Raw genomic sequence first — 19332 nt, 5'->3', positions numbered from 1 at the left:
AGAAAAAAAAATTGTAAAAGGATAAATTAGCTCATCTAAAAGAATAAATTAGCTCTTCTAATGAAGCAAGTTAGTTCCCCGGGATTACATTTTTTGCTGCAAAGAGATCGAGGAGACAGCCATATAACTTGAAGGAGCTAAAGGAATCTCTAATGCCATCATGCCTATGATATCTGAAGATTAGATGCTCAGCAGATTCAACAACATTGCAAACTTCACAAACATCACATGGTACAGCACGAATCATTTTTAAATAAACTTTATCATAAGTGTAACCACTCATGAGTCTATAAAGAATGTTGATTTCCAGGAATTAAAAGAGGATACAGAAAATGGTTTGAATTGAAATGTGGGATTTAATTTATAGAAAAGGCGATTGGGTTTAACGCGCGCGATTTCTTTAAATTCGTCGTTTAGCTGTTGAAGGATGTGGTTGCGAATTGCCAGAATTGCTTCATTGGGAGTGTATTTGATGGACTGTCTGACTGTATGAATTGTCCCATCAACACGAGCTTTCCCTGCATGAAAGTCGGCTTTTACATTTAAAAGAAAAACCGCAGTGCCCAGGTACCCAAATGAGGTGACAGTCACCCCCTTGAGATTCATGCAACATCTTGTGAATATCAAACACATATTGATTTTCTGCATCCCTTTTATTTATTAGAAGTAGAGATGACATGCTGTCAGAAAAAATAACAAACCTTCTGATACCATCGGAGATAGCAACCTTAATAGCATGTCGAATGGCGAGCAACTCAATAAAAGTTGAGAAAAGTTTCTCCGCCACTTTGACTCGATGTATTGTTTTAGATAGATGTTTCACGACCGAGAAGCCAGATCCATTGTCCGACGGAACCGTCGGTGGCATATATATCGTAGCCGTTGTTGTAATAAAAAAGGAGCTTTTCTTGGCATAACATTCTCATATAAGAGAAGTTGACATTTTGTTTTGAGGTAGAGATCGACCCGAGAATGTTCATGAAGACTCTGCATTTGCTGGTAATGAAATTCAAGGGAGGAATTGAATCTAACTTATCAAAAATATGACGAAGTTTTTGATAGCAAAAAGTATAGGTGCAAGTGACAGTATCACTGAGAGATATAATTTCCTGAAAAAAGGAAGGATTTATCATCTTGACTTTAATTAGCTCTTTGGCAGTGCAAAAAAGGGCTCTTTCCGAAACCGGCCATTCACCAGATATTGCATTGAGAACATGTTGAGGACTTGAGGGGGTCAGTTCATTACAACGCTTCAACATTCGGTTTTCAAATGCTTGTATACGTTTCTCTACATATTTTGGGAAATTGCAACATGTGGAATGTCTAAATTCAATTCCGGACCTGACTAGAGTTTTGTAAACGGTCAAAGCATTTTTGGGAGGCAAGCCTGCCTGATTGTTTGTCATGAGTTTGATGATGTTGCATCCAGACTGACAGTCTTTGAACGTCTTTTCATAATGCCCACGAATGGTTAAGCTGTCATTTAAAATTGTACCAAGAAATCGAAGAGATTTTACTTGATTAACTTGGGTACCCTTGATAAGAAGTCTGATTTCATGTTTAGAACCTTTGGCAAAATAAATAGTGTCTGTCTTGCTGGGGTTAAAATATAAATTAAGATCAGCGAATGCATCGAAAAGCAAGTTCGCTTTCATCGAGAGGTTATTGACAGCTGCTGAAAAAGATGAGTCCGCAGATGCAATTAGAAAATCATCTGCATATTGAAAAATATAAGTTTTGTCATCTTGAAGATCATGAAAAGAAGCTGCGTATAAATTGAAGAGTATGGGGCTTAAACAACTGCCTTGTGGGATACCACCGCATATTTCAACTTTTTCGGTACCCATCACCAATACACGCTTGGATAAAAAATTAAGTATCCACAGCCGCATTTGAAGAGGAATCGAAAAGTTTAAGAGAATTATATCAAGCTTAATCAAGTTGACACGGTCATAGGCTTTGCTGATGTCCAGGGAGAGCACGACAACCATTTTCCCTGCTTTTTTAAAGCTGGCTATGAGAAAACACAGTTCATTAACGCACATATTCGTAGATTTGCGTTTTTGGTAGGCAAGAATGGTAGGTAAGAATGAGCTGGAATAATGTTCTCAGTTTTCAGGAAAGCAGTTAGTCTCTCCTTAACCATGAGGTTGATAGCCTTTATGAATACAGATATAAGTGAAATTGGTCTGAAGCTACTTAAATCATTTAAGTCTTTACCTGCCTTAGGAATGGGAACTAATTTGATGCAGCGCAAATCTGAGGGTATAAAGTTGGTGGACCAGCAGTTGTTAATTGCATGAAAGGGAATGTTAAAGCTTCCTCCAGACAATGCTCTGAGCATGTCATACTTGACTCCATCACAACCTGCAGCAGTAGCTCTCTTTCTGGAATGTAAAACATACATTAGCTCATGCAATGAAAAGAGTGTGTTGCTGAGACTACTAAAAGGAATTGAAGGTATTGTAATCGGACCGACACTTGGAATGTAGCTCTTGAGCATATCCAAGTATTTTTTATTATCATGGTCATTCCATACAGCACAACCGCTTAATTTACGACTAGAATGTCGATGACCATTGATATAATTCCAGAAAAATCGTGGGTTGCCGTTACCACATAAATCCTTAATCGCGATAGCTCTATGTGTCCTTTTCGCCTTTCTAACTGTAGACCTTCATTCTTTCAACGTTTTGATGTATTCAATGTAGTTGGTTGGATTGGCATATTTACTCATTTTTTTCCTTGCAGCTTGGTATTTGCGAAAAAGTGTTGACAGGGAAGAGTTCCACCAAGGTTTAGGTGAGAAGGACTCAATGTCAGGAAAGTTGGTTCTAGCAGATCTGATCACAGACTGAAAGGCACTTTGAATTGATGATAAATCAGAAGGAAGATCAACTTTAGACAGATGGTCCATAAGGAAGTTGCGTGAAATGAAATTTTTTATTTTCTTAACGGAATTGGTGCAGCTGTGGAATAAAATGGGAGAGTGCAGACTTTTGCCAATGGAAACGTTGGACGTGTTCCAGTTGAAAGATAAAATAGTTGAATTCGAGAAAGTTAGATCCAAGACACTGCTTGCCGTGCGACCGCTCCGGTTACAGTGAAAGGTAGTATTGCCATTATTGAAGACACTAAAACAGCTGGAACTGATGGCACTTACAAGGATCTTGCCTTTGTTGGTCGAGACTTGATCGCCATACAAGCAATGTCTTGCATTAAAATCTCCAGCTAGAACCACATTTTGTTCACCGTCAAGAAAGTCACACAATCTCTGAATCTCATCACGAAAGGTTTGCACATCGAGACTGGGTGGAAAGTAGCATGATGCTATGAAAAGATTCGGCTTCAGGTTCATGGTTTTGATGATGATAATGTCAACAGCAGATTTATAGGGAATACGTCTGAAATTGACACCTTTCTTAACTAATATACTAACACCACCATAGCCATCATTTCGGCATTTGGTGGATGAGGCGTAATTCGAAACTTTAATTTCAAAACAATTTTCATCTTTCAGAAAAACTTCACTTAAGATGCAGAAATCAACTTTGTTTGAGTTTAAGTAAAAATCCAAAAACGACAGGTTACGTCGGACACTTTGAATATTATATTGTAAAAAGGATATCATGTTAAAACTTGAGAAAGAAACCCAGCGGATTTCCTCGTAGTACTGGGTGCTTGAACGGGGCAGGAAATGGCACAGAAGGACATTTTTTCTTCAAATTCTTTAATAAGATTATGAGGGATCATTGGACGGATACTTTCTTGAATCGCGGAATTAATCTTGCAAGTTCTGAGAACCGCAAATAGTTGTTCGAAATTATCGGACGCCACACGGCTTGGGGGGTGAATTGAGAGAAGCCTTGGTGGGTGAACTGAGAGGAGATTTGGAAGGCACCGATTTTCTTTTGACGACAGCATTATATACATTTTTGGTTAAAATTTTGTTCGCGTTTTAATTATCATCCTTGGTCGAAATTGCAGACGTGTTTCCCAGTGAAGGAAAATTGTCGTCATAAGTGATGTCATCGAGACATTCGAAATAATTTCCAGAAAAAATCTCTTTTACCTCTTTATACGAAAGATTTTTAATTGCCATGATCCTGTTGATATTTGATTCAAGTTCCCTGTTAGGGCAACACTTATTGAGAGTGTTGTGCTCACCTGAACCACAGGACAAGCACTTCATCGTCTCGCAGTTCACTCACTTGGGAGACTTCCCACAGTTAAGGCACCTGCTTTCTTTAGCTTTGCAGAATTTTGATACGTGACCGTATCTACCGCACTTAAAGCACTTTTTTAAAGTGGGTACAAAGTACTCAACCGACAGATAACAATAATTAAATTTTATTGACTTAGGGAGGTCTCTCCCTTTGAAGCCAATTTTGATGCTGATTGTGGGAATCCACTCATCTTTGCTGTTGGGATTTCTTCTTTGAAAACGGACAGCGGACTTAATCGGAATATCGGATGCGGCGTTTTTATTTATATCATCGACACTGTGCATGGGATGTTTCGAATGACTCCAAATCTCTCAGTGAAAAACCTAGGTATGCACGCCTTTATATTCTTTTTAGTAAATTCATTATTCGTAACAAAATTGTTGGCATTGGCAGCAGCGCTGAAAAGCTGTTTGGCTCTGCCCCTGCTGACAACTTTTAAATCTTGTAAGTCGTACATATTGAAATTCTTCAAGTAATCATAAAAATAGAGATTGGAGTTAATATTGATGCGATTTCCTTCTGCGTCTCCGCACGTTTCGACAAAAACGACGAAATTGCAGTTCGAAAGGCAATCGCACAAATTGATGTCGAGATTTGGGGAGGCTGTGGCACCCAAATCATAGGGCTTGTCGATAGACTGTTCAGTAGGCGCAATTAGAAAGTTTGCCTTAGCTTCTCCGTTAGCAGAGAAAAGAATATTATTCTCACCCATTCTCGATCTCTTGGTGTGCCCAGTGGCGTTCATGTAAAAATCTTCAAAACAGTCTCTATCAGTAGTTATAAGATCAGACCCAGTCTCCATAGGGAACGAGCTGATGTTGTTTTGGTTGTTATCACGGGGAACACAAAAGAATCACAACGAAAAAACAAAAAATGTAATATATGTATTTCTTCTTAATTTTTCTCTCAGCTCGGCAACTCTGCATGAAATAAGACGCTTTCTTGCAGAAAATTCTTGAAAAAAATTTTTTTTCAACAAAAAAAAGAAAAAAATTCTCCTTTTTTTTTTGTTTCTGAAAACTCTTGAAGTAGTGAAAATATATATAGTGAAGTTGCGCCATTTAAACAAAATCAACAAAGGCTTCGACGTCCTTGTGCTTCTCCGCAAATTGCGCAGCACCACCTGCTGTCTTCAAACTCATCCTGACAAGACTCACTTCGTCAACTCACCCGTACATTGGACATCAAGTAGCGGCGATTCCTGTCAAATTCTTAAAACTGCTTTAACTTACAAGGCTTTGTGCTTCTCTGTCTCTGTCGGTTCCACCAAAAACGGCTGATTTCCATATCCCTTCTTTTCTCGGTAAGTCAGTTGATCCTTTTCTCTTGCCCTTAATCTAGCACGAAACCTAAAAGTCGCCCGCCCCTCAAGGGGGTGAGGCTCTCAAACATGTTATCAAACGATGATGATTTCGAAAATTTTGTTCGAATCACGCATAGCAAGGGTTCATTTAAAAGAAGAATCACAGCCCAGAACGAAGGTCTCAAAAAGATCATCTCTGATAAGAACAATTCATCTGTAAAAGACTTGACTGAGGATCTCAATATCACCTCCTTAAAGTCCCCGATCGCTCCCTCTAGGAATAAGCCTCCCAATAAAGACAGCTCTGTGAACAATAACATTAATAGTAGTCCCATAAAAGGAAAGAGCTCGGACCCAACTAGTCCAAATCGTTATAGTGACGACACGACCGGTGAGTGCTACGTATTCATTGAAGTATGCAACAATAACCTAGAGAAACCTTTTCGCCTTAACTCAGATTTATTTTTTTTCGAACACATGAAAGATCTCAAATTGGATGGTTTGATTAATATCAAAACCATCAGCCAAAGCCAAGTTTGGCTTTGCCACTGCGGTTGATGCCAACAACTTTATAATAAACAATGATTTTGGTCCAAAGTCTTGCAAGGCCTACATCCCTAGAATTTTCACAGAAAAATTTGGGATCGTAAAAAACATTCCACCTTCAATTAAGGAAGAGGACTTTCTCAACTCAGCTACCTCTGATATTGAAATCATTTCTGTTACAAGAATCCTCAGAAGAGACCCTGCAGACAGAGAAATGTTCATCCCAGCAAACAGCCTAAAAATTGGTTTCAAGGGTAAACTAATTCCCAAGAGTATAAAATTCAACTATTGCAATATTCCAGTTGACTACTTCATTCCTTCCGTCAGGCTCTGCTATAATTGCGGCCGATTTGGTCACATCGCCAAATTCTGCAAAAGTAAGGAAAGCAGATGCCTGAACTGTGGCAAGTCACCGGCCTGTCCTACGGACTCATGCCTCTCAATCAAATGTCTAGTTTGCGGGTCGCTGGACCACAACGTAACATTTTGAGAGTGTCCAAAAAGAAAGAAAGAGGAAAATTTAAAAAAAATTTTAACCATCCAGAACTTATCTTTTAGAGAATACAAAGAGAAATTCTCTAACAACCTATACAATTTACGTGAAAACTATGACGTAAACTTCCCAGCAATGAAGGACAGCAATGCTCCTAACAATATCAGAGACCCTACTATTGATACAAATAATATTTTAATTAACAAAAACTTCAATGCAGTTTTAAAAAATAAAACAAGTATTCCCAAGTCCTTGCATAGAATGTCTCTCAAGACGCCCTCGACTTACAGTAACAAGTCGCAGGAGCCAAAAAAACCTACCCCGCCCCCTGAAAAGCATACTTTCATCAATTACCATAAATCCACTGAAATGGAGATAATTCTGGAAAAGATTTTCAAGATTCTCTCCATCTCTTCTCAAGAAGACATGCTTAAAACCATCCAAACAGAAATAAGTTCCCTTAAATCAAAATTTGATCTTTTAAAACAAGGTACATCTGGGTCGGCCCTATCATGTTCTAACATTTCTCATGACATCCTTCCTACAGTATAACATACAAAGCTTCAGGCGTAATGCCCATTCTCTTGATTTTTTCATAAATTCCAACCGAACTGATTTCGCCATCTTGAGTGAAATCTTTCTGTCCGATGAAAAAATTTCCGATCTCAAAATCTCAAATTACAACTCCGCTTATAAATGTAGAAGTGACGGCTATGGAGGTGTTGCCATCCTTGCCAGAAAAGGCATATCCTTCAAACAAATCCCATTTAAATCGACTGCTGACATAGTCATTATCAAAACCTCTTGTCTAAAACCTAATATCGTCATTGCTGCTTGCTATTTCAAGCCCAACATCCCCATTCAATCTTTCCGGGATGACTTTAATCGTCTCTGTGATATGCTCAATAGTTTCCACAATGTCATAATTGCAGGAGATTTCAATGCAAGACACCCTTGCTTTGGTGACTCCGTGTCAAACAATAAAGGCAAAGCCTTGCAAGAAATCATTAAAGCTAGTAACTTCTATTGTCTGAATGATAATTCACCAACCTATTTTCACTCTACGACCAACAATTGTGGTAGCGTGTTGGATCTTACTTTCACTAACGCAACCCATCTCACATTCAAACGGGAGGTTAAAAAAGAAATTTTCCTGGGAAACAGCCACCACCTTCCTATTCTCTTTAATGCCACCTCTATTACCTCGTACAAGATAAATGACTTTATCTCGAGGAAAAAACTCCTAAATAATCTTATTCACGTATGTCTTGAGCCACAGGTCGAATCTATCCAGTGCTCATTTCAACAAGAAATAATTAACGCCAAATCCGACATCCAAATCTCGAATTCCTACTCACCAAAACCTTGGTGGAACGATCTGCTCACTTCACAATTCCGTAGATTACAGGCTGCTAAACAAAAATTTTCCAAATACCCCAATATTTCCAATTTTGAAGATTTCAAGTTATCACAAAAAGAATGGAAGAAATCGATTAAAAAAGCCAAAAGATGCCATCGAGCCCTCGTTATCGAAGAGCTATGCTCAAATAGCAATACAAAGCCATTCTGGAAATTTTTAAATGGTCATCGCACCACAAAAAAGAAATACAAGCACCCCATTTGGGATGATCTCAACAACAAATCCTACCTTGAATGGCTGAAAGCTCAAGTTCCCTCGACATGTGGTCTCCAAACCTCCTTACTTAACTCTCGGATGGAAAACATCTCTCCATTCTCCCTTGATGAACTCATGCACGTCCTTAAGTCGAAAAAGAAGTCCACAGCAGCACGCCATGACGGAATCAAATATGAAATGATAAAGGTCCTTCCCATGCCAAGCCTTCTAACCCTGCTATCTGCTGTAAATGAGCGCTGGATGACCAACTCGTTTCCCACCGTTTGGCGTACAATTAAAATAGTGCCCATTCCTAAACCCGGAAAAGATCTTGAAATATTCACCAACTTCAGACCCATATCCCTCCTGCCTGTTCTTCTAAAAATTACCAACCAAATGATTAAAGAAAGACTAACAAAATTCCTGAATCACTCACACCTTCTCCCGTCAAGGTCCTTTGCTTACCAAAAAAATATCTCCACCGGTATGTGCCTTAATGAAGTCCTTTTCACAATTGCAAATGAAAAAGCAAATGGGAACCAGGTAGTCATGCTTTGCTTAGACATTAATAAAGCTTACGACTGTGTAAACTTAGCGAAACTGGACCAAATTCTATCTGATTTTAAAATCCCGACACAAAATAGGCATTGGGTTCTCAACTTTCTTTCCTCGAGAACTCTCGTATTAGATTCACATACAGTCGAAGTTTGTGGAGGCTTACCTCAAGGTAGCTGTCTCAGCCCAGTTCTCTTCAATTTATACACAGCCGGTTTACATCAATTACAGGACAATTCTACCCATTTATTTCAATATGCTGACGATTTCCTCATCATCTCTGCTGGAAAATCATTAATGGAAGCAGTCCGTAACCTCGACACTAAAGCCAATCTTTTTCACAAACTTTGTGCAGACTTAAATCTAACTTTCAACCCGGAAAAATCAAAAGTCGTTCGCTTTGCTAAGGGTCCCAAAAAAATTTTTTACATTACAATCAATGGTATAAAAATCAGTCCGTCTTCCTCTTTTAAATTTTTGGGCAGAATAATCAACTCAAGTTTAACCACGCATGAGCATTACAAGGATAGCCTCGAAAATTGCAACACAGGCGCAAATGTCATCAAACTTCTGACCAACATTCACACTGGACTCCCACCTAGGAAAGCATTAAACGTTTACAAATCTATTGTTAGATCCAAAATTGAATATCCCTACTCTACATCGTGTAACGCTCCTGCGTATACATTAAAAAAAATACAAACCTTTCAACACTCAATCCTAAGACGTTGTACCGGTTTGTCCCCCTCAACACCAACATCAATTTTACGTTCCATCTCTTATGAACTCCCCGTTGCTAAGAGAATTTATCTTGTAACTGCAAAAGAGCTTCTCAAGGTAAAAATCTTCAAACCTGCCTTCTTTGACGAGGTCGCTTCCAGACACAATCATGTCATCAGTAGTTACTCTAACTGCTTCAAAAAATTCAGTAACATTTTCAATAAAGTTAACTCAATACCCTCCTGGAATAATATTATTCATGATAAATGCGTAGTTGAATTAAACTTACTTAATTCAATCACAAACTCAAAAAAAAATCGATCAGGGTCTTGTCTTAGAATCGCTTGTCTGCAAAAACTTAACCACTTCGTCGAAAATAACTTCAAAATATACGCAACGGATGGATCTATCAATTCGGACATCTCTAGTTTTTCAATTATTGAATACCCAAACTTACTTATAGGAAAATTTAAAGTTCTACAAGAACTATCATCCACTTTCATTGAACTTCTGGCCATCAGACAAGCAATCATCCACGCATCTGAAATTAAGCTGAAAAAATTTGTAGTTTTCTCTGACAGCAAATCTGCTCTAATTTTAATCAAGAACAAAGACCCATTCAATAAGTATGTCTTCGATATCTACAACCTTTTAAAAGACACAAGTATTGAAAAATGCCACATCATCTGGATCCCAGGTCACTGCGGTTTTAGTATCAATGAAAAAGCTGACTTCCATGCTCGTCAAGCTAGGTTCGATGGTACAGTTTTGTCCATAAACTACCCCCCCAGCGAAGCTTTTCTGCTAGTCAAAAAACTCATCATAAAAGAATGGAAAGATGAGTATCATGTTTTAGCTAGAGAAAAAAGTGACCGGCTGTTCTACAAAATTTACCCTTTTTTGACACCCACGCTTCTACCTAAAGGAAAATTCACAACATGGGAATTTAAAGTTCTTCACCGTCTTATGAGTAATCACACCTACGACAAGGTCTATTTTAAAATGATCAAAGTCTCCTCCTCTGACATCTGTGAGGATTGCAATATTACTGAGTCTGCCGAGCACCTTATTTTTGAGTGCAGGAGGTTTGACATCCTTAGACAATCTTTCAGTATATTTAACCTGTATAACAATCTATATGAAATTTTTCGTGCTGGTAACTTTAGGCATTTGAAGCAACTGACTGCCTTTATCAAATCAGCTGAGTTTTCATTCTAATTTTACATTTAGTATTTCTATTACAATCACGAATCGCCTACACTTTTTTTTTTATCGGCATTATTAGCCGGATCTTGACAGTACAGTAACAAGGACGGTGATTTATGGATTGACAGCGGAACAGAGCCTCTCATTGCGAACACTCTGCCACATCACTCTACCTATGCTTAAATTTTTTCATCAATCGCTCTCAACTTCGTTTCTGGATTATGGATCTAACATTAACTTAACTGGTCCAATCCATCTCTAAACAAACAAAAAAAAAAAAAAAAATTTTTTTTCTCTCAGGAGAGATTCCTCTTCCTTCCCTCCTTTTCTTCCTTTAAAATTGTTTTCTTGGGTTATTGTATTACTTTAGTAAAGCTCTCTTCCTTTTTTCAGATATTTAAATTCTTTTTTTTTCTTTTTTTTTCCACTAACACCGATAAAACATACAAATTATCCAGCTGCCGTTTGCGGAGATGAAGTGTTGTATCAAGTGTGAACGAAATGCGAATGTGGTTTATATAGTAATATTACGTAGAAATTAACCGTAAGAAAATAAATGTTTGTTTACACTTCTCAATAATTGAAAATGTGTTTGTTTATTAACAGCTGTCGCATGTATAAAAATTTGAGCGCCATTAAACCGCCCAGATTCCATAAATACGGTAAATAAACCGCCCAGAGTTCCACAAAATCGGTAAATAAACCGCCCAGAGTTCTACAAATACGGTAAATAAACCGCCCAGTTTTCACAAGTACGATATTGTGTACTGTACTACGATAATAAATAAATAAATAATCGTTTAAAAGAATGACAAGATCTTTATAAAAATATATTTCACCAAAATATATGTAATAACTTTTCTAGTATAAAAAACTTATTGATTTTCCTGTTCTCTGGTGTTTTCCCCACCCTCCTATTTTTTTTCCTTTTTATTATCTCTGTGCGCAGATTGCGGATAGAAAAGAAACTCTATTGCAACTTCAAACTTACCTCTCTAAACTCTATTTTTAAAATCGGTGGACACGATTTTTTGGAGAAAAATTCATCTTTTATTATTCATGTTTTGCATAGTTAAAAGAACTAGGTCTTAACGTAGGTTTTTTTGTTCTTCATCACAATCGTATGATAGATTTTACCGAAAATGGTATTTTATGACATATAACCCCATCCATCTACCAACAGAAAATACTTAGTTTTTCGATTTCAAGTAAGGCTGCCATGGATGAGGATAATAAAAACCTGATGATACGGTACAAGGCTGTTGGAAAGTGTTCTTTTATGTTCAACAAAATTAATTTTTATGGGTGTGTCGACAATATCTCCGTGGCAACAGGGTTTTCGCGAGGTCCGTGTCTACCAACTTGTTTGTAACGCGGGATCAATAGTCTTTGGGCGATCGTCTAATGCTTCCAATTTTAACGGTAGGCCGGGCTTTATTTTAATCGCAAACCTTAAATCCTCGTTAGTTTCTTTAAAAACTTGCCTACTCCTTGTTCACAGTGTGTCCAAAATTTACCAAGACCGGACTAATTTTCCACGCTGCCACTACTTTCAAAATTACTTACTACGGTCTGCATTGTGCAGCTATCACAAGTACAGTGTACATAGGGTCTCATTAAAAACTTCACATATAGTGTTTACTTTTGTTCGCTATAATTCTTACTCCGTCTTTTTGCGTCTCGTTGTCAATTTGTTAACAAATATTATTTTTATTTAGCTATATGGTGGCTTTTTAAAAAGTTTTCGAGATATCAAACCTTACATTCCTTTTTCTTGTTTTGTTAGTTTTGATAAATTTTGATATGGAAATATTTTGTGGAAAAAAGAGAAAGTTTTTAAAACATATTCAAGGGTTAGGTAATGTCTTACGCAGCAGATGGCTTAGCGCGTATGTTAACTTCGAATTTTTTCGGCAATTTTAAATGTTTGCTAACAATTCCGTAAGGTTGCACATTGTATAATAGGAAGTCCATAATATACATAGAGTTCGGGCCAATATAATGGAAAGCAATCGTGTACTCTGAACAGCAGTCCTGAATGCGAAAACATATATTTTATAAAAAAGCTTTTATCCGTACAAGCCAACCTTTTCATTTTTGTAGAGCATGTAATGCCAAAACCAGTCATTCCTAGGAACTGCCTTCAAATGAAAGCGGGGATGCATGGGAAAGAATCTCGATTGACCTTGACTGTCAAGCGAGCAGCCATCTACAACATTGGCTTTCTTTAAAGATACACCCAATTCAACATCTTCATTAAAAGCCTGAGAATCCGAAATTGGTATAGCTTCTTTAATAAACCGCCTTAGGGCTTCTTTACTCAATACGTAGCCAGCTCCGCCGGACATAAACATCGCAATCTGCCGAGTAATCTAGATTTATGCAAAAAATAGTATAATAAATTTTTATGCCAGCGTACAATAACTACTTTTCTTCTCATTCGAAATTCGCAACCAAAATATATAGGTGTTTCTGGACTATAGGGATACAGGAGATATCTTAAATTTTCCATTATAATATAACTGCAAGGATACAATCAACAAAATAGCCAAGTGAAACACACTTACTAGAATACTTGCTTACGTGTCATCATCCGTCTTCAAGAACCAATCGGCTTCGCTCAGATGATACTTGTATATGTATGTAAAAGCCGCTTTTGTTTTGTTCCATAATTGGTCCCGTCCCTCACCCACTGCCAACTCAATGCTGTTCCAGTCTTCGTGGTTTCTCGATCCCATAAATAATAACTTATTGCAACGTTTACCCCAGGTTTTTTTAATATGAATTGCTCGTTTAATATAATTCTCAGAATTTGTCATAATCCAACATAAGATGCGAACTTCATCGAACATAGCAGTAGCAACGGTATCATTCACAAAGCCCGTCGAACCCAGGTCTACTTCAGATATTCTGCGATGTCCATTTAACTGGCTAGTCGAAATACGTGTTAACAAAATAAAGACGACGAAGAGAACTAACAACACCGCCAACAGCAGTAGTTTAAATAAAACATTTCTACGAAAGATACATAAGTGCGTATTTCGCACAAAATTGATATTCATTTCTAATATTGGTAACTAAAACATTTGACATATTCAAAGTATGTATTTTAAATAATATTTTAGAGAAAATGTAAAATTGATATGAATTTCAAAATAAAATGTAGAAAATGTCAAATTAAAGAAATTGATTCAGAAGACAAGTTGTTGTTACCAAACTTATGTAGCTCTATTAGGCTACGTAAGTTTAAGATTTTTAATGTACCCATCATCGAAGGATGGGTACATTTTTCCAAAACGTTTGAAACCCCCAAAAGGGAGCTTCTGAGATCCAACAAAATGTATATATTCTTGATCAGTGTCAAATTCTAAATCGATTTAAGCATGGCTGTGTAGACATTCTTCTGGCCTAAAAATGAAACCATCGACTTCAAATGTGGCAGAAACATTGGAAGCCCATGCGCGGTATTACAAATGGATCAAATAGGTCCAAGTACACATCCACAAATGAGAGTACCTTCGTTTTTCAAAAAGAATCAAAAATTGGATAAATCTACTTTAGACGCATATTCTATGGCAGATGTTGTGGTTCCTATGCAAAATTCGAAAGAATTTACTACGTCATGCAATATTATAGTGTATCAAATTTTAATTTTTTTTTTTAAATACCTATACCATGCAGAAACAAGCTTCAAAAATCCCATTAAGTATATAAATTCTTGGCCAATTCCAAATTCAGAATGCATCTAAGCATTTACCTGCTTATCTGTCCGTCTGGGTGTGTCTGATTCCCGCTTTCGCAGAAATTAGGTTGTCGTGTACAAAAAACTTTGGAAATGATACGTCTGCCACGTCACGCGCCTGTGTTACAAAAATTGTGAACACCTTTACTCTCTGTGCTTTCTGCTTATTAATCATAAAGTACACATGCACCACATGAATTTCCAATTTTATTCTGAAAGTAGAAAAAACCAGCCACGCCCGCCCAATATTATAAAGTACAAAAATGTACTTCTTTTGCATTAGGACAGCTATAAAAGTTCCAGCCGAAAACGAATATAAATTTCCTATTTGTTTTATTAAGACTTCTTCATTTTCGATTACAATATTGCTGTCTATTTAATTAATCATATATATATGAGCGTTGAGGCTCTTCTGGAATTAATATCACAATCGCGGCAATTACAAAACAACAGTAAACACTTTTAGAGGTATATATCGTGAGGACCCAAACTCGTCCCTCGTTTTGGCCTTACAGGTTCTCCGTCTCTGGCTGGGGAGAGAGGAGTGCTAGAGAGTAAGATAGGATAAGAGTAGAATAGGCGTAGTATAAGAATAGGATAGACATAGGATAGGAATAGATTAAGATAGAATAGGGATAGATTAAGATAGGATAAGGATAGAATAGGCCAGATAAGCGTAGGTTAAGGATAGTTTAAGAGTTGTTGGAATTCAGTCACCGACTAAGAGAGACGTAGTTTTCGAGTCATAGTAGTCGGAATAAGATTTAGATTAAAATAGTAAAAATAAAGGTCCCTGCAAAATACAAATTTCTTGTACGTTTCCATTACCCTGGGCCGCTGAGCTGCCCCAGCCTTTAGGAAAGGGACGGAAACGTCCTCACAAGTGGCGCCCGAGCAGGGACCTTTTAATTTTTCAAAAAAGCGGAATGAAGTGAACCAATAAAAAACAACAAAAAAAATACACAAAAAGGAAAAAAAAGACACAAAAGAACGATCGATACCATCATTAAACAAAGACAAAGTTTTGAACATACTTTGAAACATACAAAAGAGGAAAAACAGCATTGGACAAAAAGGTTGAGAAACAAAAAAAAAGAAGGAAAACAGCAAGTATAGGACATAAAAAAAAAAAAAATTTACATGAAATAAATAAACAGAATATATTTCAAAAGACAGAAGGCGTTCTTAAGATATTGGAATTTCCATAAAAGCCAACACTTAATGCAAATAATTGAATAGTTGCAAATGTGCATAAAGATGTGTTTAAAAAAAAAGGAAATAAATAAAACAACAGCAAAATCTACGAAATGAGCATTGCTTTTCAAGCATTAGAAAAGTAAAGTCTCTAAATGCTAGTGACTAAATGCTAGTAACAATAAAGATAGGCATTTGCGATCACATAAGAGCCTGTGCTAAATGAAGGACCGAAAGGTCTAAATCCGCTATACGGCGAAAAAAATCAAAGAAAGGCGAATAGATCGTTGTTGGCAAAATGACCGGAGAATATAGGAGATTATTAGAAAAACGGTAGCCAAAGTGTGCGGGTCGGCCGGAAGAAATCATAATGCAAAAGAAAAGGATGCAAGCGGTGTAAAAGAAATGAAAGGAAAAGAAAAAGCTCAAAGTAAACGGGAACAAAGTCAAATCGAAATTAATGCGCTGAAAAAAAGGGAAAATTATATACCAAAAATATCTTAAATAAATTTAACATAATATTGCAAAACCCGTGGAAAAGAAGAATATAAACTTAAACAGCCATAATATTTGGCAAATAACACTTACATAAAAATTGAAAAGACCTGGAATTGATTCAAGTGGAAAGGTGATGTGTTTGCAAATGCATTTAAAGAGAAGTACCCACGAAAAATGTGACGTAAGAATTAAATGAATGTTAGCATTGCGTGTGTATTCTTATGTACGCGCGCAAACAATTTGCGAATTGTCATGTGTAATAAAAGCATTTGTGTAAAACTGAATGAAAAAAAAAAATATATATATTAGTTTGGGGAAAAAGAAATCCATTATTTTTATATGAACTTCAGGACTTTATTTAACATGCTTCGGATTGTCCGATTTGGGTCAAATATGCACCGTTTTGTTGTATGATTTGTTGCCATTTTAAAGGTAACTTCAAAATGCCTCTCTCATAGAAGTCCTGGTCTCTATTTGCAAAAAACTCTAGTAGTCGACTTTCACAATCCTCCCTAGATTCCAATTTTTTATCATTAAAGAAATTTTGCAATGCAAGAAAAAAATGATAATCGCTTGATGCCAAGCCCGAACTGTACGGCGGATGCATTAAAACTTCCCAACCAAGCTCCCGAAGTTTCTGGCGCGTCACTGTAGATGGGTGTGGCCTAGCGTTGTCCTGGTGGAACACGACACCTCTCCTGTTGGCCAATTCTGGCCGTTTCTGGTCAATCGCTATCTTCAAACAGTCCAGTTGTTGACAGTAGAGATCAAAATTTAGCGTTTGGCCATATGGAAGCAACTCATAATAAATAATCCCCTTCCAGTCCCACCAAAAGCATAGCAAAACCTTCCTGGCCGTTTGAGGTGCTTCACCGCTCTTTGACCACGATCGTTTTCGCACAGGGTTATCGTATGTGATCCATTTCTCATCTCCAGTCACCATCCGTTTAAGAAATGGGTCTATCTCATTCCGTTTGGCCAAGGCTTCGCAGATGGAAATTCGATCCATCATGTTTTTTTCTGTTAATTGGTGTGGCACCCAAACATCGAGCTTCTTTTTGAATCCAGCTTTGTGTAAATGGTTTAAAACTGTTTTATGGTCGATTTTTAGCTCCTGGGCGATGTTACGACTGCTAACATGCCGGTCAACTTCGATCATTTCTCCGATTTTATCGACATTTTCGACGACCGGCCTACCTGTGCGAGGTGCATCTTTAACATCAAAAATTCCTGAGCGGAATCTACGAAACCAAAATTGCACATAATTTGCTGTTACAGTATCGGAACCATAAACACCATTCACAATTTTAGCCGCCTGGCTTGCATTTTCGTCTTTGTCAAAGAAAAACTGTAAAATGTACCGAATTTTCTCTTTGTTCACTTCCATTTTTAACACGCTGTAACTCACAACTGAATGCACCAAACAATAAACAGCAAAAGAATTTTTTTTAACGAGCATCAATCTGAAATTGTTTGATCGATACTTTACGAGAAATCTATCAGTGCAGCCATCTACCGAAAAAATAATGGATTTCTTTTTCCCCAAACTAATATATTAAAAGGTATAGAACAAAACTAAATTGTTAACAATTTGCAGGAACGAAAGAAAAAAGAGGGAAAAAATACATACACTGAACAATTCAAAAAAAGAAAAAGAACAAAGAGATCGGCAAAGACAAATCAATGCCAAAGGTAACTAACAAAATTTTTTTTAAAAACGAAAATGAAGGACAAGCCAAGGTTAAATAAAACTACCAAAAAAAGAAAAAAACAAAAGGTTATCGTGAAGAAGAAGAATATGCATTAAAATCTCACAATCAAACATGCAATAGCAAATAAATATCACGATCAGCAAAATATAAACCAACGAGGGAATCAGTGGCGTGATTTTACATTTGCAAGTAAAAGGAACAAAAAAAAAAAGAAGACAAACCTTTTGCAACAGAACTAAGAGAAAGACATTGAAGGTTCGAGCAGAAGAGTAATTTTGTGTAAACACAACGTACGGAAGAGCGATGTAAGAGGGAAAGGGAAAGGAAAGCTACAAATACATCATTCTGCAAGATTACATTAAACTGTGTTAAGTGAAACATATTAATCCATGTGCGTGTCCTACGTCATAAGCAACCACCACCAGCTAAACAATTTTGCGAAAATGGTGAATTATAAAATAAATATAAAGGAAAAGTGATAATAACAATACTGTGGGCAACAAAATATAGGCAGTCGTTCAATGTTAAATAGTCAATTAAATAATTACGAGTATAACAAAGTCCCTCCTCTCTTGAAGAACAATTGAATAACACACAACTCAGATAATTTTTTGGGAAAAGAACCTGAAAGTATAACGTCTAATGATTTTGTTTTTTAAAAGAATTTTTCGGATTCCCAATTCTAAGAAAGGTAACGGGCGAATGGCCTACATACCCCGTCAGGAGGCGTGTTTGTTTGTAAAAGAAAACCGAAGATCCTTTCAGCCAATACTTCCAAGGACGGAAATAATAGTAGTAAGGATCTGACAAAACGTTTGCGTGAACCATTCTCCCTTTAAAAACATTTGGGAAGCCACTGCTGCTGTCGTTAAAAACTGCCTATTTTATAAGTAGCTTTGTCTATCTTTCTATTCATTTGATCTAGGGTTACAAAGCTTGGGATTTTATTTTCCTTTTTCTAATTTAAAACTTATCTAGATTTAATTTCATCCCAACAAAATCGAGTATATCCAGGGAAAACTAGTTTTAATTGCTTTTAACAACGAAGAATATCAAAGCTTTTTGCAAGAAAGACGGAACACGAAGTATCAAGGGAAAGAGTTGTATAATGCGTGTGTGCAGGCAATGAAGACGCAAGAGATAGAGAGAGCAACCAAATATAAAAGGAAAATATCATTATACAAGATCTTATTACACTTCCGTCATTTTTTTGATAATCAACGCTCTATAATTCCTTCTGAGTATGAGAATCACCTTGTCATAGCATTTGGAAAATATCGCTCGTAACTATACCTTGCAAGTCAGGGACAAGTTCCCTTGAAAGAAAGCTCCCATACGGGAACCGATCTCAAATTAAGGAACCTCAAAAAGGGGAGTTCCCTTAAAATACAATACACTAACTACAAGTTACGAAATATATTTTCCCAATGCTCAGGCAGGAGAGCAAATAATCTTGAAAACTACAGATTTAGAATTACAATAGAACAAATACAGGATACGAAATATATTTTCCCAATGCTCA

General features: G+C 36.9%; 1 protein-coding gene across 1 annotated transcript; it reads right to left on the bottom strand.

Annotated features, from left to right (window-relative positions):
• Nucleotides 1-12530: 12530 nt before the first annotated feature.
• On the bottom strand, nt 12531-13726 carry LOC119642533 (glycoprotein-N-acetylgalactosamine 3-beta-galactosyltransferase 1-like). The gene is made up of 4 exons (XM_038041682.1): nt 13248-13726; nt 13093-13186; nt 12752-13036; nt 12531-12698 (listed from the first exon to the last, which is right to left on the bottom strand). Exons 1-4 carry the CDS (start codon nt 13724-13726, stop codon nt 12531-12533), a joined length of 1026 nt encoding a protein of 341 aa, XP_037897610.1.
• Nucleotides 13727-19332: the final 5606 nt, after the last annotated feature.

The sequence above is a fragment of the Glossina fuscipes genome, unplaced genomic scaffold, assembly GCF_014805625.2.
Source record: "Glossina fuscipes isolate IAEA_lab_2018 unplaced genomic scaffold, Yale_Gfus_2 226, whole genome shotgun sequence".
Classification (NCBI taxonomy): domain Eukaryota; kingdom Metazoa; phylum Arthropoda; class Insecta; order Diptera; family Glossinidae; genus Glossina; species Glossina fuscipes.
The sequence above is the reverse complement of the archived record's forward strand: the minus strand, read 5'-3'. Positions and strand labels throughout refer to the sequence as shown.